The sequence below is a fragment of the Plectropomus leopardus genome, chromosome 6 (genome assembly GCF_008729295.1).
Source record: "Plectropomus leopardus isolate mb chromosome 6, YSFRI_Pleo_2.0, whole genome shotgun sequence".
NCBI classification, from domain to species: Eukaryota; Metazoa; Chordata; class Actinopteri; order Perciformes; family Serranidae; genus Plectropomus; species Plectropomus leopardus.
The window spans coordinates 36,395,646-36,422,800 of NC_056468.1; the positions used below are offsets into that span (position 1 = coordinate 36,395,646).

The 27,155-nt window shown below is 39.9% G+C and overlaps 1 protein-coding gene across 1 annotated transcript; it reads right to left on the reverse strand.

Moving 5' to 3' along the window:
- Positions 1 to 511: 511 nt before the first annotated feature.
- LOC121944070 (diacylglycerol kinase delta-like) lies at positions 512 to 27,100 on the reverse strand. Its single transcript, XM_042487741.1, is given in 34 exon segments — positions 512 to 1,390; positions 3,241 to 3,340; positions 4,555 to 4,685; positions 5,039 to 5,156; positions 5,340 to 5,459; positions 5,542 to 5,634; positions 6,111 to 6,222; positions 6,534 to 6,697; positions 7,027 to 7,161; positions 7,377 to 7,490; positions 7,595 to 7,702; positions 8,129 to 8,225; positions 8,991 to 9,101; positions 9,211 to 9,304; positions 9,448 to 9,576; positions 10,026 to 10,181; positions 10,327 to 10,359; positions 10,362 to 10,502; positions 10,505 to 10,631; positions 10,905 to 11,004; positions 16,330 to 16,424; positions 16,508 to 16,592; positions 17,805 to 17,944; positions 18,141 to 18,249; positions 18,563 to 18,725; positions 18,837 to 18,870; positions 18,872 to 18,940; positions 19,024 to 19,149; positions 19,227 to 19,333; positions 19,663 to 19,795; positions 22,263 to 22,367; positions 23,291 to 23,371; positions 23,451 to 23,561; positions 26,939 to 27,100. Coding segments are annotated over 33 exon segments (3,669 nt in total). The 5' UTR covers positions 27,077 to 27,100; the 3' UTR covers positions 512 to 1,390; positions 3,241 to 3,250.
- Between the last annotated feature and the right edge of the window lie 55 nt (positions 27,101 to 27,155).

The following is a 27,155-nucleotide window of genomic DNA, read 5'->3' on the forward strand; positions in this document are numbered from 1 at the left end:
TTTTTCCTCTTTTTCCCTTGTTTTCTTTAAAACAAAATGACAAATTTTTATTTTTCTATAAAAAATGCAATTTATCTTTTATTTTTTTCTTTTCATTTTTTCTTTTAAGTTATTTTTGTTTATTTTATTTTGTTTTCTTCTATAAATAATGTTTTGAATATTTAAAATATTGGTGAATTTCATTTATCTTGAAAAAAGGCAATCTTTCTTTATTTTATGCATCAGTTTATCCTTAAAAAATTGGCGACTTTTTCTCTTGCATGTTTGTTCTTTACAGTTATTTTAGTTTATTGTTGTTATTTTTTTCCAATTTGTACCTTTTTTTTTTTTTTAAAAGAAATCTGCTTAAATTTGCAGCTCCACCAGTTAAAACATGAACTTCTCTAAAAACACACCTAGTATCCTCACCTTCAGAGACATACAGATACAAAGAGACAGACAGAGAGAGACAGACAGAGACAGAGACAGAGAGAGAGAGAGAGAGAGAGAGAAAGACAGGGACAGGGACAGGTGTGAGGACGGCTGAGTTTTATTGATAAGACAATGTCTCAGAGTTTAAGGCTTCAAGGCGATGGCTGATAATTAAACTGAAACACAAAACCAACACTCTCTTTGGTCCCTAAAAGACGGACGGATGGACAGGAAACAACATCAGACAGGAGACGCAGCTCGTCTTCATCCACTGCAGAGTCTTCGTCAGGACATCTCTGTCCTCAAACGACATCGACTCCAAAGTTCATTTACAGTTTATACAAGAAATAAATATGTGTCCCCTCGCAGTGTCTCCTCTCATTTGCTCCTCACAGTGTCCCCTTAGTGTCCTGTTGGCCGCCTGGGGACGTTCAATAGTTCTAAAAGTTGTATTTTAAAGGATTCTGCTGCGTCCTGGTCCCACACAGCTGGACTGGTCAGGTGACCTGGACTGGTCAGAGGAGGCAGGTAGAGCACGAGTCCTGCTGGCCATCCAAATACTGATCCTACAGACTCAGACCAGGTTCAGGTCTCAGGGGGTTCTCTGACTGGTCCTGGTCTAAGAGAGTCCTCTGACTGGTCCTGCTGGTCCAGGTCTCAGGGGGTTCTCTGACTGGTCCTGCTGGTCCAGGTCTCAGGGAGTCCGGTCTGGATCCTGGATGACCAGGATCCGCAAATTTTGAACGTGGTGTTTGTGAGTTTTGGGATGAGTCGTGTTGTGTGATTGGTTCAGAGATCACTCTGATGATAAAGTCTCTGCGACCTGATTGGTCAGTGGCTGAGACGTCAAGGCACTGACAGATCATCTGATTGGTTCTGAGAAACAGTGGATCAATCACAGTGATGTGATGTCACAGGGTCAGAGGTCAGAGGTCAGGTGTTCGATGGCAGCAGAGGTAGGAGGAGCACAGCTGTCGCGCTATGACAACAAGGAACAGTCAGATTAAAAAGAAACTCTTTGTTATTAACGATACTTCATTAAGATTTTTAACATTACGTTATTAATGTTATCTTATTCATATAATTAATGATATGTCATTAACATTATTAACATTAAATTATTAACGTTATTTTATTAATATCATTATTGATGCCATTCACATTATTAATACATCGTTATTAAGGATATATTATTAACACTATTAAAATGACGTTATTAACGTAATTGTATTCATGTCATTAACGATACGTTAACACGTTCTGTTAATATTATTATCGTAACAATATTAATGATATGTTATGTTAACATTAACTTTTCATTATTAACAATGCATTATTGACATTATTAACATTATGTTATTAACGTTATCTTATAAATATCATTGATATGACATTAATGTTATCTTATTAATATAATTAACAATACGTTAACATAATAAACATTTTGTTATTAACGATACATCAACATAATTGTGTTAAAGTTAGCTTATTATTATTATTATTAACAATACTTCATTAACATTAACATTACGTTAACGTTTTATTAATATTGTTGATATATCATTTACATTAACATTATGTCATTAACAATACGTTATTAACATTATTAACATGACGTTAGCATTATATTCATATTAATAATACATTACATTATTATTTATTTATTTATTATTTATCTATTATTTGGTTTTAGTAATAATAATATATTAATAAAATTATTAACATTGTTATTAACGTTATGTTATGACACATTATTAACATTACATTATTAATGATACATTGATGTAATTTTATCAATATTATTAACATAACGTTATTAAGAATGTTATTAACATAATTATCATTACATTATTAGCAATATGTTATTAACGTTATCTACATCACGTTAACGATGTGGTATTAACATTATCAGTGTTATGTTATAAATGTTATTAACATTATTAATGTTATGTTGTTAATGTTTATGTTCTATTAACTTTCTAACATTATTTTGTTAATGTTATGTTATAAATGTTATCAACATTATTTTTTATTTTTTGTCGTTTACATTTTTTCCATTATTACCATTACTAACATTGTGTTGCTAACATTATTCAAATTATTGACATTTTTAACATTGTAAGTTTAATGTTACCATATTAGTGTTCCATTATTAATGTTACATTATTACCTTAACATTATTTTCAGGTTTAGTATTACACTTAATGCTACTACTACATTAACATTAACATTATCAACATTATTAGTGTTACTTTATTCACTTTATTATCATTATTAGTATTATCAGCACTTCTAACATTATTAAAGTTATTAATGTTCTGTGATTAACATTACTAAAATTATTCAACATAATTAACGTTATTAACATAATGCCTTCGTGTTATTTAAAATACTAACATTACATTATTAAATTTATAAACGTTACACAATACCTTCACATTATTAAAAATATTAACATTATATTATTGAAATTATAAACGTGATTAACATCATTGTTACCAATGTTACCACTATTAACAATATTTACATTATTCATGGTATTGGCTTCGTTATATTATGCTATTAACATTATTTACCATATTTATGATGCATTATTACCTTACCTTTAATGGTATTAGTAACATTCTTATAACAATATCTACATAAAAAATGTTATTAACGTTAACATTATTAATGTTATTAACATTAACAATATTTATATCACTTTATCAATGTTATTACCGTTAACATTTTTATTATTAATATCACTATTAACATTCAAGTTATCAATTTCAAATCATTCATATTTTTTATCTTATTAACATTATAAACATTCCTATCAGTGCTCACATGACAGCAGTCACGCCTCGCTGGCACTGCTGTTCCTGTTGAGCTCCCTGATCCCCTGCAGGATCCTCTTCATGTGACCCACCTTCGTTATCCCGAGGTCCTGAACACACACACACAGTGACACACAGTGACACACACACACACACACACACACACACACACACACACACACACAAATAACATATTGATGAGACTAAATCAATCAACCTGCTGTCCAGCATGCAGCCGACCAATGACACCATATTTAGAGATCAGAGCTAGTTAGGGCTGCACCTAATGATTATTTTATCGATTAATCTATCAATTATTTTTTCAATTAATCTTTTTTTTTTATTGATCTAACTGTTATTTTTTTTATTACTCAATTAATATAACAACAATTTTACTGAAAAATACATTTTAAAACTTGTCATACAATGCAGGGCATTACTTCCCAAAGAAAAATTGCCAAGTCTTAATGGGCAGTCTGTGTTTTACAGTCTGATATAAAGTCTCTCCAAAATAAAATTAATACAAGAGCTTTACGTTACGTGAATCGACGTATCTATGTAATCAATTACGTCGCTTACGTCGATGCGTCGCCCTAGCCCTACAGCTAATGACTAAGCACATTTCGAGATCAGAGTTAATGACTGCACATTCAGAGATCAGGACTAACAACTCGGCACATTCAGAAATCAGAGCGAATGACTTGGCACATTCAGAAATCAGAGCGAATGATTTGGCACATTCAGAAATCAGAGCGAATGACTCTGCACATTTAGAGTTCAGAGCTAATGACTCAGAACATTTACAGATTAGAGTTAGTGACTTGGCACATTCAGAGATCAGGGCTAATGACGCGGCACATTTATAGATCAGCGCTAATAAATTGGTACTCTTAGAGATCAGAGTTAATGACTCGGCACATTCAGAGGTCAGAGCTAATGACTCGGCACATTTAGAGATCAGCGCTAATGAATTGGCACTCTTAGAGATCAGAGTTAATGACTCGGCACATTCAGAGGTCAGAGCTAATGACTCAGCACATTCAGAGATCACAGCTAATGACTCGGCACATTTATAGATCAGCACTAATGAACTGGCACTCTTAGAGATCAGAGTTAATGACTCGGCACACTTAGAGATCAGAGCTAATGACTTGGTACATTTACAGATCAAAGTTAATGATTCGGCACATTCAGAGTGCAGAACTTATGACTTGGCACATTTACATATCAGAGTTAATGACTTGGCACATTCGGAGATCAGAGCTAATGACTCGGCACATTCAGAGTTAATGACTCGGCAAATTTAGAGTTAATAACTCGGTACCTTCAGGTCCCTCCTCTCCAGGTGGATGAGCTCAGCTCCACGGACGTCGTGTCCAGTAAAGATGTCTTTATATTCAGTGAGACAGAGAAAGTCAAGCCACGCCCCCACCTCGTCTGTCCCCCACTGATGAACTGAGACACCGACAGGAAATGGATCAGACAGGGAACATCCCAACACTTTCAAAATAAAGTTAACCAGAATCAACTCAAATCAACAACCAGAGGCAGGGACAGGGACAGAGCCAGCTCACCTGGCAGAGATAGAGACAGAGACAGCTCACCAGACAGAGACAGAGACAGAGACAGAGACAGGAGCAGAGACAAGGACAGAGACAGCTCACCTGACAGAGACAGGGACAGAGGCAGCTCACCTGGCAGAGGCAGAGACAGAGACATGGCCAGAGACAACTCACCTGACAGAGACAGAGACAGGGACAGGGACAGAGGTAGCTCACCTGGCAGAGGCAGGGAAAGAGACAGCTTACCTGGCAGAGACAAAGTGGCGCATGTCTCTCTGTTCTTGTTGTTTTTGTCTTTTTTGAACTTCGGGACGAGACGAAATTTGGCACTCCGACTGCGTTTTGAGAAATCTGTCAGAGGACCCTGAAGACACAAAATCAGACAAAGGGACAGACAGAAAGACAGACAAACAGTCAGATGAGGAGACAGACAGACAGAGAGACGGACTTATACTTCGCTGTCTTCAAGGATCTTCAGGACTTGTTCAAGCAAATTAAATTTCCAGGTCCAGGACGCTACAGTGACTGAGTGTCCAAGTGTGTTTACCTCACTGTCTGAGGGGTCGAGGTAGGGACACAGCCAGGGGACATCCCCCAGCCTGCGGAGCTGCTGGGACACCGAGCTCAGAGCTGCGTCCAGCTGCTCCTGCTGAGGAGGATCCAGCTGCTGCAGAGACACGTCCACAAAACCTTTAGAGACCCCAGAAACATCATGCAGCAGAGACAGAGGGACATACAGAGACACTTACCATGGACATCTTTCCAGCCAGCAGCAGCTCTGTCTCACTGAGCAATGCTTTGACATTACTGACCATGTCCAACACCACGCTGCAGCTCAGGGCCTGGACACACAGGGACAGGGACAGAGAGAGAAAGAGACAAAGACAAGGACAAAGACAGAGACAGGGACAGGGACAGGATTTGGACACAGAGACAGAGTTGGCATCTTTAAAGGTACTCGTCTGTAGACTGAAGTCTCATGATGACATGACAGCGTTCGGTTGATGAAGTTTTTGTCTGTGATTGTCTGGATCCCAGAGCAGATGAAGACTGAGGGAACCGTTCCCTCACAGACGTCCGTCCTCTGGAGACAGGTTGGACTCACCTTTGTTGCTGTTAGCAGAAGATTCTCAGTGTTTCTGAGAAGCCTCTGGTGTGGACAAAGACCTGACCTGAGGTCCACACTGCAGGACCATTAGCCTGTCTCCAAAGTGTCGGTCCACGCGGCTGTCACACGGACAGCGCCGAAGTTCAGTGTGAGCGTGACGTGTGTGACTGAGACTGAGACCGGCAGGAAGCAGGAAGCAGTGTGTGTTACCTCGCAGCTCTTGGAGTTGGCGTAGACCACGTCCATGGCCTTCGAGCTGGCGTTGACGGCGTGAGCCAATTCCTGTTCCAGACTGTGGTGAGACTGAGCCACCTCCCGGATACTGAGACACAAAACAGACGCAAATATATCAGCATATAATAAATATACAAAAATATATCCGAATATAATGAATATAAACCATGATGTCAACAAACACACAACACAAACAGAGACAGCATCAGTATATTAAAATATCTGTCAGAGTACGGAATCACACGAACACTGAAACTGATGCTGATGTTTCTGTAACTGTACAGGAAAAATAAAAATAAACTAAAAATCAAAATAATAACTATAAATAATAATAACATTAATGACAATAGTAACAATAATCATAATAATAATAACAACAACAACATTGCATGGTGTAACCTGTGTATGAGTGCTCCTGCTGCCTGACCGAACTCGCTGACGAGTGACGCCTCCTCCTCAGAGAGGATCTCTGGCTGAGAGCACAGAGGGGGCTGTGGGGGGGGGGGCCTCACAAACTCACACTTCTGTTTGTCCTCCCACGACTTCAGGGTGCTCTCAAACGCCTAAAACACACACACACACACAGTGACACACACACGCACGCACACACACACACACACACACACAGTGACACACACACGCAGTGACACAGTGACACACACACACACACACACACACACAAACACACACTGTTGAGGTTTCTTGAAGATGTTTCACCTCTTTTCCAAAAAGCTTCTTCAGTTCTAAACGCTGACTGGCCAAGAGCTGGAGAATAAAGCCTAATTATAGTTAGGGCTGGCTCAGACTCTCCTCTTTGATAAAGCTTATAGTTAGGGCTGACTCAGACTTACCTTGAACCAGCCCCTAGTGAGGTGATGTATTTAGTACTCACTCTGTCCCTAGTCAGGGTCTGCGTTCTGTTTTTGTGGATGATCTTGATGTAACCTGGAGGCTGAACCCAGGCCTCCCCGTCCACCTGCACCGGGACACCTTCATCACCCAGGATGGTGATCTTCACTGTCCGACACTAAGACAGAGAGACAGACAGAGTCAGAAGGTCAGAGAGACAGAGACAGACAGAGACAGACAGAAAGAGAGCTAGAGACAGAGACAGAGAAAAAAACTGAGACAGACAGGGACAGAGATAGCGATAGACGGACAGACAAAGGGAAGGACAGTGAGACAGAGGGACAGACAGACAGAGACAGTGACCGGCAGAGGAACAGACAGGGACACGTGTACCTGTGCGATGCGGTGGTGCTGCAGGTTGATGACTCGGGACACGGCCATCTGCATGCTGCCGAACACGGCGACCACCTCCAGGATCTTATCATCGAAGGACGGTGCTGTGAAGGTCTGAGAGACAGACAGGAAGTGACATCACTAATCAATCAACAGACAGACAGGTAGACGGGTCAACCAATCACATGACAGCGTGCTCAGAGAGGGTCGGTTCTCACATCGTCCTCTTTGGTACCTCCCCAGAAGTTGGTTCCTCCGGCATAACTGGGGATGTTCAACACAGCGATGCCTTGAAGACTGGGCAGAGGGATCGGACGCCCATCACACTGCACACACACACACACACACACACACACACACACACACACAGACACACACACACACACACACACACACACACACACACACACACACACACACACACACAGACACACACACACAAACGCAGACAAACACCCACAGACACACACACACACAGACACACACACAAACGCAGACAAACACACACACAGAGACACACACACACACAGAAAAAGACACACACAGAAACACAAAGAAAAAGACACACATAGAGAAACACACACACACACACACACACACACACACACACACACAGACAGGGTGTTATTTATGTATCAGTTGACCTGGTTCAGTTAAACTGGTCCAGTTGACCATTGACCTGGTCCAGTAGACCTGGTCCAGTTGAACTGGTCTGAAACCAGCAGAACCAGCAGCAGTGGGCTGTGTCTCACCTCCAGGAGAACCTTCTGTTCCAGGTTCTTGTAGGTTCTGTGCAGCAGCTCTTTGGTTCCCAGAACTCCATACCACATCATGTTCTTCGTCCGACTCCTGAACGTACAAACAACACACAACACGCATCAGCTCACCTGTGCACATCTCACCTGCTCACTGATTGGATACAGGCTCCATAATGTCATGCAGAGGTTGTGCTGGATGTTAGTCCCTCTGACAGACTGTGACGGTGCATGAAAGACTGTAACAGTGCATGAAAGACTGTGACGGTGCATGAAAGACTGTAACAGTGCATGAAAGACTGTAACAGTGCATGAAAGACTGTGACGGTGCATGAAAGACTGTAACAGTGCATGAAAGACTGTAACAGTGCATGAAAGACTGTGACGGTGCATGAAAGACTGTGACGGTGCATGAAAGACTGTAACAGTGCATGAAAGACTGTGACGGTGCATGAAAGACTGTAACAGTGCATGAAAGACTGTAACAGTGCATGAAGGACTGTTAAGGGCTGTGATGGTGTATGACGTGTATGACAGTCTGTGACAGTGTATGAAGGTCTGTGATGGTGTATGAGAGATTGTGATGGTGTATGACGGTCTGTGACGGTGTATGACAGTCTGTGATGGTGTATGATGTGTATGATGGTCTGTGATGGTGTATGATGTGTATGACAGTCTGTAATGGTGTATGACGGTCTGTGACGGTGTATGGCGGTGTATGGCGCCTGTGACGGTGTGTGACGTGTCTGTGACAGTGTATGGCGGTGTATGGCGGTCTGTGACAGTCTGTGCGGTGTATGGCGGTCTGTGACTGTGACGTGTATGGCGGTCTGTGACGGTGTATGACACACTTGTGTACCTGCACTTCTCTGGATGTTCGTCCCTCTTGTTGTTGAAATCCAGAGAGATTTTGGCGTCCAGTCCGATTCCAAAGTAGTTGTTCATGACACACTTCTCTGTGTAGCAGTCCCTGAACACACACACACACACACACACACACACACACACACACACACGTTGATGACATCATGAGGCCATGGCACCGTGATGTCATGGATGAAGGTGAACATGAGTCTCACATGTTGTCAGGATCACAGCTGAAAGGGTCGGCGTTCACCAGCAGGCGGCTGATTACTGAGCTGCTGGACAGAGAGCCCGAGATCCCCCGGAGACCTGAGGGGACAGAGGACAGACAGAGGACACATCAGAAGACAGAGTGCCCGAGATCCCCCCTGAGACCTGAGGGAACATAAGACAGAGAGAGGACATGTCAGGCTGATTACATCATCATGTCCAAAGTGAGGACAGCTGGTTACCTGGATACAAGATCTTTGTGTTCAGCATGGGCATGATGTCTCTACTTCCTGTCTGGACAGGAAGGGACGTAGAGCTGCCCAGAGACAGACTGCCTTTACTGATGAGCTTCTCACAGGGTGTCTTACTGACTGCAGAGACAGACAGGTCAGAGAGACAGACAGGTCAGACAGACAGGTCAAAGAAAGACCTGTCAGAGACCGGTCAGACAGATAAGCCAGATCAGAGCGACAGACAGGTCAAAGACAGAAAGGTCAGAGACAGAAAGGTCAGAGACAGACAGGTCAGACAGACAGACAGGTCAAAGACAGACAGGCCAGAGACAGACAGGTCAGAGAGACAGACAGGTCAAAGACAGAAAGGTCAAAGACAGACAGGTCAGATAAAGACAGGTCAGAGAGAAAGACAGGTCAAAAAGACAGACAGGTCAGACAGAGAGACAGGTCATAAGACAGGTCGAAGAGACATGTCAGAGACAGACAGGTCAGAGAAACAGACAGGTCAAAGACAGACAGGTCAAGGACAGACAGGTCAGACAGACAGGTCAAGGACAGACAGGTCAGACAGACAGGTCACTGACCTCTGCGTGTGTTGCAGTGTTTGGCACTGTAGGACGACTGCAGAGACATCTTGTCCTCGTCGACGTCCTCATCCTCCTCCACCAGACCCTCGTCCTCCTCGGCCCGGCTGAGACAGAAGAGCTGCTGCTGTGTCTGAGCGTTCTGCTCGTCCACCGCTAGGGACAGACAGGACACAGGGACACCCACGACACTCAGGGACATTGATCAGCTGGAGACATGAAGACTGAAACAACCTGTCTGTCTCTCAATCCGTCTGTCTGTCTCTCTGCCTGTCTCTGTCTCTGTCCCTGTCTGTCCTACCTTTCTCGGTGTGTTCGATGATCTGTCTGATGCTTTCTTCAGGCTGTTGGCTCTCAGCATCAGCTGCTCTCGGGGTTTAAAGATGGCAGCGGCTGAGGAGGTGGCGTTGGTGCGTGGCGAGCAGGGCAGGGCAGGGCGTGAGGATGATGATGATGATGATGAAGAGGAGGCGGCGCGACTCCCTCGGCCTCCTCCTGCTCCTCGGCAATAGTCGGGGGAGGAGCCGGGGGAGGCAGGGTGGAGGCCTGAGACTCCTCGTTCAGAGTCTTCAGCAGAGAGTCCAGCTTCTCCTTCAGCACGCCACACTGACAACACACACGACTCAGCATGAAAAACGATGACTCAGCACATCAGTCAGCATGAAAAACATGACTCAGCACATCAGTCAGCATGAAAAACATGACTCAGCACATCAGTCAGCATGAAAAACATGACTCAGCATCACATGAAAAACAGACTCAGCACATCAGTCAGCACGACAACTTGTTGTTAGTGTCCAACATGTTGGACAAACGGAACTTTTCACGTTTTCTCGGCAGAAGTTACAGATTTGATGCTGGACTGAGATCTGAATGAACCTTCTTAGCCATGGCCTCCGACTCCTCCGAGCTCTCCGTGTTCTTCTCGTACGCCTTGCCGACACGAGCCACGAAATCCTTGACGGTCTCACACAGAACCCTGAAAATACAGCACAAACGTGCTTATATATGTCACTAACATATTTATATATATATGTCAGTTACATGCTTATATATATATATATATATATATATATATATATATATATATATATATATGTCACTAACATGTTTATTATACATATATGTCACTAACATGTTTATATATGTCACTAACATATCTATATATGTCACTAACATATTTATATATATATGTCACTAACATGTTTATACATATATGTCACTAACATATTTATGTCACTAACATATTTATATATATGTCACTAACATATCTATATATGTCACCAACATATTTATATATATGTCACTAACATATATGTCACTAACATATTTATATATGTCACTAACATATTTATATATGTCACTAACATTTTTATCTATATATATGTCACTAACATATTTATATCTATATATGTCAGTAACATATTTATATATATGTCACTAAGATATTTATATCTATATATGTCAGTAACATATTTATATATGTCACTAACATGTTTATATATGTCACTAACATGTTTATATATATATGTCACTAACATATTTATATCTATATATGTCACTAACATATTTATATATGTCACTAACATGTTTATATATATGTCACTAACATGTTTATATATATATGTCACTAACATGTTTATAAATATATGTCACTAACATATTTATATATATGTCACTAACATATTTATATATGTCACTAACATATCTATATATGTCACTAACATGTTTATATATATGTCACTAACATGTTTATATATATATATGTCACTAACATATTTATATATATGTCACTAACATGTTTATATATATATATGTCACTAACATGTTTATATATATATGTCACTAACATATTTATATATATGTCACTAACATGTTTGTATATATATGTCACTAACATATTTATATATATATGCCACTAACATGTTTATATATATATGTCACTAACATATTTATATATATATATGTCACTAACATATCTATATATGTCACTAACATATTTATATATGTCACTAACATTTTTATATATATATATGTCACTAACATATTTATATATATGTCACTAACATGTTTTATATATATATGTCACTAACATGTTATATATGTCACTAACATGTTTATACATGTCACTAACATATCTATATATATGTCACTAACATGTTTATATATATATATGTCACTAACATATTTATATATATGTCACTAACATATATGTCACTAACATATTTATATATGTCACTAACATATTTATATATGTCACTAACATTTTTATCTATATATATGTCACTAACATATTTATATCTATATATGTCAGTAACATATTTATATATATATGTCACTAACATATTTATATCTATATATGTCAGTAACATATTTATATGTCACTAATATGTTTATATATATGTCACTAACATGTTTATATATATATGTCACTAACATGTTTATAAATATATATGTCACTAACATATTTATATATATGTCACTAACATATTTATATATGTCACTAACATGTTTATATATATATATGTCACTAACATGTTTATATATATGTCACTAACATATTTATATATATGTCACTAACATGTTTATATATATATATGTCACTAACATGTTTATATATATATGTCACTAACATATTTATATATATGTCACTAACATGTTGTTTATATATATATATATGTCACTAACATATTTATATATGTCACTAACATATCTATATATGTCACTAACATATGTATTTATGTAACTAACATTTCTATATATATGTCACTAACATATTTATATATATTCACTAACATATTTATATATATGTCACTAACATATTTTATATATATGTCACTAACATATTTTTATATATATGTCACTAACATATTTATATATATGTCACTAACATGTTTATATATATGTCACTAACGTAACATAACATTTATATATATGTCACTAACATATTATATATATGTCACTAACATATCTATATATATGTCACTAATATATATCACTAACATTTCTATATATATATGTCACTAACATATTTTATTTATGTCACTAACATTTTATATATATGTCACTAACATATTTATATATATATGTCACTAACATATTTTTGTCACTAAACATATGTTTTATATGTCACTAACATATTTATATATGTAACATATTTATATATGTCACTAACATATTTTATATATGTCACTAACATATTTATATATATGTCACTAACATATATATATATGTCACTAACATATTTTTATATATATGTCACTAACATATTTATATATGTCACTAACATATCTATATATGTCACTAACATATTTATATATATGTCACTAACATATCTATATATGTCACTCTAACATATTTATATATATGTCACTATGTCACTAATATTTTATATATGTCACTAACATATCTATATGTCACTAACATGTTTATATATATATGTCACTAACATATTTATATGTCACTAACATGTTTATATATATATATGTCACTAACATATTTATATATATTTATGTCACTAACATGTTTATATATATGTCACTAACATATTTATATATATGTCACTAACATGTTTATATATGTCACTAACATATATATGTCACTAATATCACTATGTCACATATTTATATATATGTCACTAACATATTTATATATATATGTCACTAACATATTTATATATATATGTCACTAACATATTTATATGTCACTAACATATCTATATATATGTCACTAACATATTTATATATGTCACTACATGTCACTAACATATTTATATGTCACTAACATGTTTATATATATATGTCACTAACATATTTTATATATATTTATGTCACTAACATGTTTATATATATATGTCACTAACATATTTATATATATGTCACTAACATATTTATATATATATATGTCACTAACATGTTTATATATATATATATATGTATGTCACTAACATGTTTATATATATATGTCACTAACATGTTTATATATATGTCACTAACATATCTATATATATGTCACTAACATGTTTATATATATATGTATAACATATATATGTCATATATATATATATGTCACTAACATGTTTATATATATATGTCACTAAACATATATTATATGTCACTAACATGTTTATATATATGTCACTAACATATCTATATATATGTCACTAACATTTTATATATATATGTCACTAACATATTTATATATATGTCACTAACATGTTTATATATATATGTCACTAACATGTTTATATATATATGTCACAAACATATTTATATATGTCACTAACATATTATATATATGACTAACATGTTTATATATATGTCACTAACATGTTTATATATATATGTCACTAACATATTTTTATATATATGTCAGTAACATGTTTATATATATGTCACTAACATATCTATATATATGTCACTAACATTTTTATATGTATATATATATGTCACTAACATATCTATATATATGTCACTAAACATGTTTATATATATATGTCACTAACATATTTATATATATGTCACTAACATGTTATATATATATGTCACTAACATATCTATATATATGTCACTAACATATTTATATATATGTCACTAACATATTTATATATATATGTCACTAACATATTTATATATGTCACTAACATATTTATATATATATATGTCACTAACATGTTTATATATATGTCACTAACATATTTATATGTCACTAACATGTTTATATATATATGTCACTAACATTTATATATATGTCACTAAGATGTTTTATATATATATGTCACTAACATGTTTTATATATATATATGTCACTAACATATTTATATATATGTCACTAACATATTTTTATATATATGTCACTAACATATTTATATATGTCACTAAACATGTTTATATATATGTCACTAACATATTTATATATATGTCACTAACATATTTTTATATATGTCACTAACATATCTATATATATCACTAACATATCTATATATATGTCACTAACATATTTATTTATGTCACTAACATTTCTATATATATATGTCACTAACATATTTATATATATATGTCACTAACATATTTATATATATGTCACTAACATGTTTATATATATATATGTCACTAACATATCTATATATATGTCACTAACATGTTTATATATATATATGTCAGTAACATGTTTATATATATGTCACTAACATAATTATATGTCACTAACATGTTTATATATATATGTCACTAAACATATATATATATGTCACTAACATGTTTATATATATATGTCACTAACATATTTTATATATATGTCACTAACATGTTTATATATATGTCACTAACATGTTTTATATATATATGTCACTAACATATTTATATATATATATGTCACTAACATATTTATATATGTCACTAACATATTTATATATATGTCACTAACATATTTATATATATATATGTCACTAACATGTTTATATATATATGTCACTAACATATTTATATGTCACTAACATGTTTTTATATATATATGTCACTAACATTTATATATATATGTCACTAAGATGTTTATATATATATGTCACTAACATGTTTATATATATATATATCACTAACATATTTATATATATGTCACTAACATATTTTTATATATATGTCACTAACATATTTATATATGTCACTAACATGTTTATATATATGTCACTAACATATTTATATATATGTCACTAACATATTTATATATGTCACTAACATATCTATATATATCACTAACATATCTATATATATGTCACTAACATATTTATTTATGTCACTAACATTTCTATATATATATGTCACTAACATATTTATATATATATGTCACTAACATATTTATATATATGTCACTAACATATTTTTATATATGTCACTAACATATTTATATATGTCACTAACATGTTTATATATATGTCACTAACGTATTTATATATATGTCACTAACATATTTATATATGTCACTAACATATCTATATATATCACTAACATATTTATATATATGTCACTAACATGTTTATATATATGTCACTAACATATTTATATATATATGTCACTAACATGTTTATATATATGTCACTAACATGTTTATATATGTCACTAACATATTTATATATATGTCACTCACGTATTTATGTATGTCACTAACCTTGTTGCACAAACACGTATTTACATACCACACAAACATGTATTTATATGCGTAACTAATGTATATTTGTGTACATGTACATGTTCCATACGTGAACACACTCATACATGTATCAGTGACCGTCACAAACACATACACTTACCTGGCGGAGGAGATGACAACAGAGTGCTGGTCTGAGGTCAAGATCTTGGACAGGTGAGCCGCCACTGAGTCCTCATAGGTCAGAATCTGCTGAACCTGGATCAGAGGACAAAAACACTGAGATCAGTACAGGGTGAGCACAGTCAGGTGAGGACGGTCAGGTGAGCACTTCCTCTTACCTCTGAGTCTTCACTGCAGTCCTCTGTGACGGTGGACGCAGAGTGTTGCCGTGGAAACTTGGTCTCATAGACCATGATGCTCCACCTACAGTAAGAAAAGGACAGTCAGTTACCTGTCTCAGGTGTGTGTGTTACCTGTCTAAGGTGTGATTACCTGTCTCAGGTGTGTGTTACCTGTCTCAGGAGTCAGTTACCTGTCTCAGGTGTGTGTTACCTGTCTAAGGTGTGATTACCTGTCTCAGGTGTGTGTTACCTGTCTCAGGAGTCAGTTACCTGTCTCAGGTGTGTGTTACCTGTCTCAGGGGTCAGTTACCTGTTTCACGTATGCGTGTTACCTGTCTCACATAATTGTGTTACCTGTCTCTGATGTGTGTTACCTGTCTCAGGTGTGTGTGTGTTAGCTGTCTCAGGCATGAGGGTTACCTGTGTCAGGTGTCTTTTACCTGTCTGACATCTTGTCTCAGTGTGTGTTACCTGTCTCAGGCGTCAGTTAACTGTCTCAGGTGTGTTACCTGTTACCTGTCTCTCAGTTAACTGTCTCAGGTGTCAGTTAACTGTCTCAGGTGGTGAGTGTTACCTGTCTCACGTGTGTGTTACCTGTCTCAGGTTCAGTTACCTGTTAAACTGTACCTGTCTCAGGTGTCAGTTAACTGTCTCAGGTGAGTGTTACCTGTAACATATCTAAGGTGAGTGTAACCTGTCTCAGGTGTACCTGAGATTGTTACCTGTCTCAGGTTTCAGTTACCTGTCTAAAATGTTTACCTGTCTCACTTGTGTATTACCTGTCTCAGGTGTGTACCTGTCTCAGGTTTGTCTGTCAACGTGTGTTACCTGTCTCAGGTGTGAGTGTTACCTGTCTCAGTGTGTGTTACCTGTCTCAGGTGAGTGTAACCTGTCTCAGGCTTATGTTACCTGTCTCAGGTGTGATTGTTACCTGTCTCAGGTTTCAGTTACCTATCTAAGATGTATTACCTGTCTCACTTGTGTATTACCTGTCTCAGATGTGTGTTGCCTGTCTTACATTAATGTTACCTGTCTCAGTTGTTAATTGTCTCAGGTGAGTGTAACCTGTCTCAGGTGTATGCTACCTGTCTCAGGTGTGAGTGTTACCTATCTCAGGTGTGAGTGTTACCTGTCTTAGGTGTGAGTGTTACCTGTCTCAGACGTGTGTTACTTGTCTCAGATGTGAGTGTTACCTGTCTCAGGTGTCAATTACCTCTCTAAGGTGAGTGTTACCTGTCTCAGGTGTGTGTTACCTGTCTAAGGTGAGTCTGCCTGTCTCAGGTGTGAGTGTTACCTGTCTAACATCTTGGTGCTGGCTCTCTCCAGTTTCTCCAGTATCTGAGGCAGCTGCGTGTCGTCATCGCAGGCTGAACCCCAGCCCAGAACCCGGGCCAGATCGTTCCCGGTCCCCAGAGGAAGGACTCCCAGCTGACACTGCGACAAACAAGCAAAAAAACAAACAATGAAACAAACAAACAACATGATGAACAACAAGTTGACAAGGGACAGTTTGTCCTCTTAACATCCATTTAGAGTTACAGTGTGAGATGCAGGCTGACGGGGACATTTCTTATGTTTGACCAGCGTGTCCTCGTCCTGTGGTAGATAAGATGGACTCCAGAGGACGCACCTGTTTGTGCAGCGTGAGGGCGTCAATCTCGGACAGGACCCAACCGACGCTGCCGTCTCCTCCGCATACCAGGATTCTGAAGGTGTCAAACTTCTGGAACAGACGCAGACTGAGACAGACAGTTTATGTTTACACCGGGGCACTTTTCACACGTCCACACATGTCCGTCCTTGTCTCTGTCTGTCTGTCAGTCTCATGTCTTATTCTGTCTGTCTGTCTCTGTCTGTCTCATATCTCTGTCTCATGTCAGTCAGTCAGTCTTTCTGTCTCACATCTTTGTGTCTCTGTCTGATGTCTCTGTCTGATTGTCTCATTTCTCAGTCAGTCAGTCAGTCTTTCTGTCTGTCTGTGTGTCTGATGTCTCTTGTTCTTCTGTCTGATGTCTCTGTGTCTTTCTGTCTCTGTTTGTCTGTGTGTCTCACCCCAGGTGTGGTCCCCCGTTCATCAGGTCAAAGACCTGTGCCGGGTTCAGCAGCTGTTTGAAGCGTCTAAGGAACTTGACGCCCTGATTGTCTCCACTCTTAGAGTTGACAAAGACCAGCAGAGGACTGGTGCAGGACGGAGGACAGGACGCCTTCCAGAAACCTGAGGACACAGACCAGCGATCAGTGTGTGGACTCAGGTATGTCTCAGGTGTGTTTGTCTCAGGTATGTCTCTTAGGTGCGTCTCAGTGTGTGTCTCAGGTGGTGTCTCACCGTCAGAGTCAATGCTGTTGAGTGCAGTCGGAGGGGATGACTGACACTTTGCACTGTCCCAGAGGACACTTGGAGGACAGCTGCTCCTTACAACCTGAGTGCACCTGGAGGACAAAGGGACATGTGTCAGACTACACCTGTATTATAATGTCTTCCAGGAGGACATCTCTGCTGTCCAGTGTCTCACCATGGCTTTACACCAGAGACACCTCCAGTCCTGCAGACGGAGGACGCTGCCACACGTCTTCTCACAGACGTTACACTTGGCAGAGACAGACAGGTTGCCCTCCAACCACTGGTGAGGCATGGACACCTGAGGACAGAGGACACAGGTCAGAGGACAGCTGGAAAGATTCACTTTTGAGTCCAGAATGCTGCTGTATGTCTCACCCCGTCCTCGTCCTCAATGATGTCCTTCCCGATAGAAGACAGAGTTGTCCACTTACAGTTGTTGGTCGCCCGGACTGCACAGCGCTTATGAGCCTTAAACTTACAAACTGAGGATAGACAGAGAAGGACAGACAAGGACAGAGACACACACAGAGACAGACAGATATAATAAAGTTGTGTCCACAGATGTCGCTGTAGGACACAGTTCATAAACATAAACACACAGAGACATAAAATATACAGAGAATAACTGTGGAGGGACACGCTCACTGTCTCTCTGTCTGTCCTCTATGTGTCCTCTGTGTGTGTCCACTTTGTGTGTCCTCTGTGTTAGTCTTCTGTGTGTGTCCTCTTTGTGCATCCTCTGTGTGTGTACTGTGTGTGTGTCCTCTGCATGTCCTCTCTTTGTCCTCTGTGTGTGTCCTCTGTGTCCTACCTTCACAGGAGAGGCCGTGGGACGTCACCCCGGACAGAGCCTCCCTGCACACGTTGCAGTAAGTCGGTCTGGCATGAGAGCAGGCGTACCAGTTGTGCATGCCGCTGAAATGGTCCATGCTGTACTGGGTGGACTGGGAGAGACAGACACAGTGAGAGGATGAGAGGACACATCTAAGCCATCAACATGCCTGTCCCCATCCCAACTAGGCTTTTTAAGGAAGTTTTGACCTTAAAGGACAACTCTTTGTTAGATATAATCAGTGTGTCTTTATTAACGGGCGATGTACCCCAGTCTTTTAAAGTAGCTGTCATTAAACCTCTTCTAAAGAAGCCCATTCTCCATCCTGAGGTTTTATCTAGCTATAGACCGATATCTAATCTCCCCTTTATTTCTAAAATCCTTGAGAGAGTGGTTGCTCATCAGCTCTGTGACTTTCTCCGAGACAACAGTTTATTCGAGGACTTTCAGTCAGGCTTCAGAGTTCATCATAGTACAGAGACGGCACTAGTAAAAATTAATAACGACTTATTTATCGCTTCTGACACGGGTCTGGTCTCTGTTTTAATCCTATTAGATCTCAGTGCTGCATTTGACACCATTGACCATCAAATCTTACTGCACAGACTGGAACACTTCATTGGCCCTAAAGAAACTTACTTATCAAATCGTTACCAGTTTGTTCATATTAACGATCAACCCTCCGCACATACTAAGGTCTGCTTCGGAGTGCCACAGGGTTCTGTGCTCGGACTAATCCTTTTTACTTTATATATGCTTCCTCTAGGCAACATTATTAGAAATCACTCTGTAAATTTCCATTGTTATGCTGACGATACGCAGCTGAAACCAATCAGTTATCTAGTCAAGTCAAGTCAATTTTATTTATCGAGCCCATATCACAAAACATGGTTTGCCTCAGAGGGCTTTCAAACATGTCTTAAAGATGTAAAAGCCTGGATGAGCTGTAATTTCCTGATGGGAAATTCAGACAAAACTGAAGTTATGGTTCTTGGCCCCGAACACCTCAGAAGCTCCCTTTCTAACGATGTAATTTCTCTAGATGGCATTACCTTGGCCTCTAGCACAACTGTAAGGAACCTCGGAGTTTTATTCGATCAACATCTATTTTTGCCGCCCATTTAAAACAAACCTCCAGGACTACTGTCTTTCACTTGCGTAACATCACAAAAATTAAACATACCCTGTCCCAAATAGCTGACAAAAAATTAGTATACACATTTGTTACTTCTAGGCTGGATTACTGTAACTCCCTATTATCCGATTGCCCCAAAAAATCTCTTAGGTCTCTCCAGCTGGTGCAGAACGCTGCTGCTCGTGTTCTAACAGGAACCAAGAAAAGGGATCATATTTCTCCTGTTTTAGCTTCTCTGCACTGGCTCCCTGTGAAATCCAGGATTGAGTTTAAAATCCTCCTCCTTACTTACAAAGCTCTAAATGTTCAGGCTCCGTCCTATCTGTCGCAGCTCATAGTTCCTTACCAACCCTCAAGATCACTGCGCTCTGAAAACGCAGGGTTACTTGTGGTTCCCAAAATTTCCAAAAGTAGGTTAGGAACCAGAGCCTTCAGCTACCACGCTCCTCTCCTATGGAACCATCTTCCATTTTCGGTCAGGGAGGCAGACACCGTCTCCACTTTTAAGGGTATGTTTAAGACTCTCCTCTTTGATAAAGCTTATAATTAGGGCTGGCTCAGGTTACCTGGACCAGCCCCTAGTTAGGCTGACATAGGTTTAATCTGCTGGAGGACTTTCTATGATACGCTGAGCTCCTTTTTCCTTCTCTTGCTCCTCCAACTGAAAACGCTCATGTCTGTTTACTGCATTACGCTAACTCCGTTGCCTCTCTGGAGCATTCCTGCTCCCTTGTCTCCTAGTTTTCCCGGATCCTGGCTGCCATCTTGGCTGCGCTTGATCGTGGTGATAGCTGTGCTGGTGCTGTGATCCTGCCTTTGGCTGTGCTCGTGATGTAGTTGCACTGATACTGTACCCCCGGCTCACCCTGATCGTGGTCTTGGGTTTGCCATCTCTGTGGTCCTGTCTGAAGCTACACCTGTGTTGTTGGTCCTGGTTGTGCCGATGCCATGATCGTGATCGTGCCATGACAATATTTGCACATAACATAACATGCTATCATAGAGTGCATTTGGCAATTTCACACCTATTGTTACTGCAATATGACATGCATCTCTTCCTATTATTGCTGTGCCCCCCCTTCCTCTCCCCCTCTCTCCCCCTCTCTCTTTCTCTTTCCTTTTTGTCGTTATTGTATTTCAGTTGGTATTTACGACATCTATTGCTCGTCCGTCCATCCTCATCATCCTCTGCTGCTCTTCCTGAGGTTTCTTCCTCTTTTCCCCCGTTACAGGGGTTGTTTTTTGGGAGGTTTTCCTCAGGTGATGTGAGGGTCTCAGGGCAGAGGGAGGGTGCCTGCTGTAAAGCCCTCTGAGGCAAACTGTGTTTTGTGATAATGGGCTTTATAGATAAAAATTGACTTGACTTGACTACTGGGTGTACTGGGAAAGACACAGTAAGAGGCTGGACTGGGAGAGACAGACAGGGAGCGAGACGGGGACACACCTCATAGTTGTGTCTGTTCTGGACACTGCGCAGCGCTGCCATCCACTCCTCCATCTCCTTCCTGTTATCAGCACAGAGGATGAGACGACGACACGGAGTTATGACCTACACACACAGAGAGACACACACACACACACACAGACACACACGGATACTATTGATTATTGATCAGTCTGTGTATTGGCTGACTCTCTCACTCTGAACAAATGTGTTGTGTCTCTGAGGGTTAGTGATGACATCAAACGGCGCCGGCAGCATCACATGATCCGACAAACACGACGCAGCTTCATCTGAACTGTTGCGACTGGAAACCAACAGCAAACATTTGTTTTTAAACCGACAATTCAACACGTGATGCCGTGAAACACAACAACAGCTCACACTGATTCCAGTCTTCACTCATGAGAGGATCATTAACAGCTATACATATATACATATATATGTATATGTATATATGTATAAATACAGATATATGTTTAGATATATATTTATCTATAGATAGATCGATAGATGTATATTAGAGATGAAGATTACATATCAGGAAGAGAAATAAAGGTGATGTATAAAGAAATGTGTTGTGTAGTTTGCACTGGATTCATGCATGCGCATAGTTTTAAACATCTGGATTTTTTTGCGCAGACGACATGTTTCAGTCGGAAATCCACGCTAGTCTTTGTACAGGAGGCCCCTGGTCCTGTCCAGAGGTCCAGGTCCTGCTCTTCACTGTGTCCACTGTGTCTACATTAGCCCCGCCCACTTCTTCTTCTGCAACTCCAGCCCACTTCCTGTCTGTCGCCATGACGACCCTCCGACTCCATAAATACAAAGCCTCCTCCACAGGAAGTGACCACCAAAGGGCCCACCAAAGTAAGAGTCACAGCTCAGCTGAAACTCCTCCTCTCTCTCCACAGCCACTCTGCTGGGACTACTTTCAGTGGCGGAGTGATCAACACGAGCTTCATCTGTGAGAAAAACTTCACATGTTTTTACGTGATGAAGAGGAGCGTGTGTTGGTGATGAAGACTCACGGTGAAGCTGTTGTTGACGTTCTTGGTGCTGGACTCCGCCACGCTGGCGTCCGTCAGGTCAACCTCGTCAAAGATGATGGACTGCAGACAGGAAGCACTGTGAGGTCACAGAGAACTATCTGGAGGCCACGCCCACACCGTGATGTATCAGGTGACTCACCTTGGCGGTCTGAGCGTAGTACAGCGTCCTCCCTCTCAGTTTGAAGTATCGTCTCTTCCAACGCTGGAACGAGTTTGTCTGTTTCATCAGAGTGCCCTCCTTCAGCACCGTCTGCAACATTCACACACACAGCATTATTCACACACACACACACACACACTTCATTGTTCACACAGGTGGCATTATTTACACATATTTCATTATTCACACACAGCATTATTCACACACACACACACACACACACACACAGCATTACTCACAAACAATTTAACACGTTGTGTTGTTTCTGTAAAATAAAGTACATGTGATTATTGCCGTAAAATAAAGTGTGTGTGATTATTGCCGTAAAATAAAGTGTGTGTGATTATTGCCGTAAAATAAAGTGTGTGTGATTGTTGCTGTAAAATAAAGTGTGTGACTGTTGTCAGTGAGACAAATAGCTGACAGTCGTCTTGTGATGAAGTGAAACAACAGCAGCTTTCACTGACAAACAGGAAACAGTTTTACTGCTGTGGGGTCTCTGTGTCACCTGACCTCATGACATCACAAACATTTCATTCACACCAACATCAGAAAAAAAACTGTGAGCGTTGAAATGATCCTAAAATAAAGATGACAGTGGCTGATCTCACAGTTTAGCTCTGGCTCGTTTCCAGTTGTCGTTCTTTATGTTTTAAACTGTAAAATGATGAAATCTCTAAATGTGGATGATTCAATTAATTTGTTCATGAACTCAGACTCGCAGTTTGAATTGGATGTTTTTATGAGTAGTTTGTTTTCATGTTTTTATGTGTAGTTAGTTTGATGTTTTCATGTGTAGTTAGTTTGATGTTTTCATGTGTAGTTAGTTTGATGTTTTCATGTGTAGTTAGTTTGTAGTTTTGTAAACATTATTTAGGAAGTAAAGAGTCAGGAGTCTTTGAACACACCGTCTGTGTCTGCAGTTCCTGCTGCACATGAATGCCTCGTGGTTTCCCACAGCACTCCTTCTTCATGTGAAATCTCCTAAAACATCAGCAGCTTTAAATAGAAACGGACTTCCTGTGACTCACTCGTTTACGTCAGTGTGAACCGCCACCTTCAGGGACCGTGTGAGCGCCCCCCATCCCCCCTCTGTTAGCAGACTGCAGATGAACGACACGCCCTCAGACTTCCCAAACATCCCCCTCTGACTACCGCTGAAATACACAGAACCCGTCCACCAACAACCAGACAGGATTCACACGCCAACAACCAGACAGGATTCACACGCCAATAAAAACACCAGTCAGACAGTAAATCTTCTCTGAATTCAGTACTGACATGACTAACATTCAAAATTAGAAACTTTATTGTTTTCTGTCTGCAACAAAACAACAACACACCGGGACAGAATCAACCTTGACCTTTGACCTCAGGCTGCCCTGCTGACTGTATGGAGGACCAGCTGGTGCAGAACGCTGCTGCTCGTGTTTTAACAGGAACCAAGAAAAGGGATCATATTTCTCCTGTTTTAGCTTCTCTGCACTGGCTCCCTGTGAAATCCAGGATTGAGTTTAAAATCCTCCTCCTTACTTATAAAGCTCTAAATGGTCAGGCTCCATCCTATCTGTCACAGCTCATAGTTCCTTACCAACCCTCAAGATCACTGCGCTCTGAAAATGCAGGGTTACTTGTGGTTCCCAAAGTCTCCTAAAGGAAGACAGGAACCAGAGCCTTCAGCTACCACGCTCCTCTCCTGTGGAACCATCTTCCATTTTCGGTCAGGGAGGCAGACACCGTTTCAAACTTTAAGGGTAGACTTAAGACCTTCCTCTTTGATAAAGCTTATAATCAGGGCTGGCTCAGGCTGCCTGGACCAGCCCATAGTTAGGCTGACATAGGTTTGACCTGCCGGGGGACTTTCTATGATACACTGAGCTCCTTTTTCCTATACTATACCCATGGGTTAGAGTGCATTTAGTAATTTCACACCTATTGTTACTGCAATGTGACATGCATCTGTTTCCATCATTGCTGTGCCTCTCCCCCTCTCCCCCCCTCTCTCCTCCTCTCTCCTCCTCTCTCTTTCTCTTTCCTTTTTGCCATTATTGTACTTCATTTGTTATTTACGACATCTATCGCTCGTCTGTCCATCCTGAAGAGGGATCCCTCATCATCCTCTGCTGCTCTTCCTGAGGTTTCTAACTTTTTTTTCCATTTCAGGGGTTCTTTTTGGGGGGAGTTTTTCCTCAGGTGATGTGAGGGTCTAAGGGCAGAGGGATGTCGTGCGCTGTAAAGCCCTCTGAGGCAAACCGTGTTTTTGGATAATGGGCTCTATAGATAAAATTCACTTGACTTGACTTAACTTAAATGAACTGGATGAACCAGTTTTACCGGTGACCGATAAACCGGTTAATTTCTGCACGGTTTACAGGCTAAATGTCTATTATTCTCCGTCATGATGAACCGGAGGACCGTTATGTCTCCAAACGCCGACATATTTAACCGGCTTCACTGCTCCCGTCCCCCGGCCTGTGGTCCACCATCATCCCAGAGAGCAGCGCACCTCGGGCGGTGGGCCGCGGCAGGAAACAGCGGGGCTTCCCGTCGGGCCTGAGACCTTCAGCTAGCCGCAGTTCGCCTAGTTAACCTCAAACTGCCGCTTTCTGCCCGTAAACTGCTGCAAATAAACAGCATTTCCCCCTAAACCGTTTTATTTTTTATAAGTTTTACCTGCTTTATGTCCCGTTTTAGCCCCGGGCTGGATTCCGGTTTACTGGAGTTAGCGCGGAGCTAAACATCAATTTAAGGCTTAACGATTAAAACAAAAATAATTATTTTTTAAAAATGAAACAGACTTCAAACGTTACAAATAAGTCATTCGCTACGTTTAACCCACTAATATTCCCCGTGATGTACCGGGAGTTTTAATGCAGCAGCTGTGGCCGTTAACCCCAAATGTACCGTTTTCTGTGGCAGACAGACGAACTGCACCAAACTCCATTTAAAATCCGTCTCAATTTTAACTTGCGTCGTTCATAATAGAATATGCGCAATATAAAAACTAAAATTAAATTGGTCCAATGTTCAAAATCACCCACTCATCAAATCGGCATTAACCACAATCCACGAAACAGCTCGAATTCACATTAAATATCCGTTGCTTCAGACGATTCAGCTGCTCGCTGCCGCCGACCACGGCAAGAAATGTCTGTGTCAAAGCTGTCACTAAAGATTAATTTTAATAAAAGTGGGTGAAGTTTGGTGTGTTTGATGCGAGCCGTAAGATACAGCCGCCCCTGGATGTTCACAACATGTTTTGATACATGTTAAAAGTTAAAGTTAACGGGCCTCCTGAGGAAACCCTTAATTGTAGGAATTTTTTCATGGAGTTCGGTGCGCGGTCCTCTCCTGGAGCAGAGCGGGGCAGCCCGGGGCCGTGTGTGGCCCTCCCACGCTGAATGAAAAGAGACGCTGACCGGATATAATGTCCGCTGACGGTGAACCGTCTTTGACCCCCCTCGTACCTTGCTGCGGATCTGTCCGGACGTAGACACTTTCCGGATGAGTTTCTGCGGGGTTCCGGGCTCCTGCTCCGGCTCGCTGTCCGACGACTCGTCCGGGCACCGGGCCGCCGCAGACCCCGGTCCCCCTGCCTCCGCCATCCTGCCGTCAGACCCCCGGGAGGAGCATCGAGGCGGCCGGCGCCCTCCAGCGGCCGAGACCGGACAACACACCCTGGGG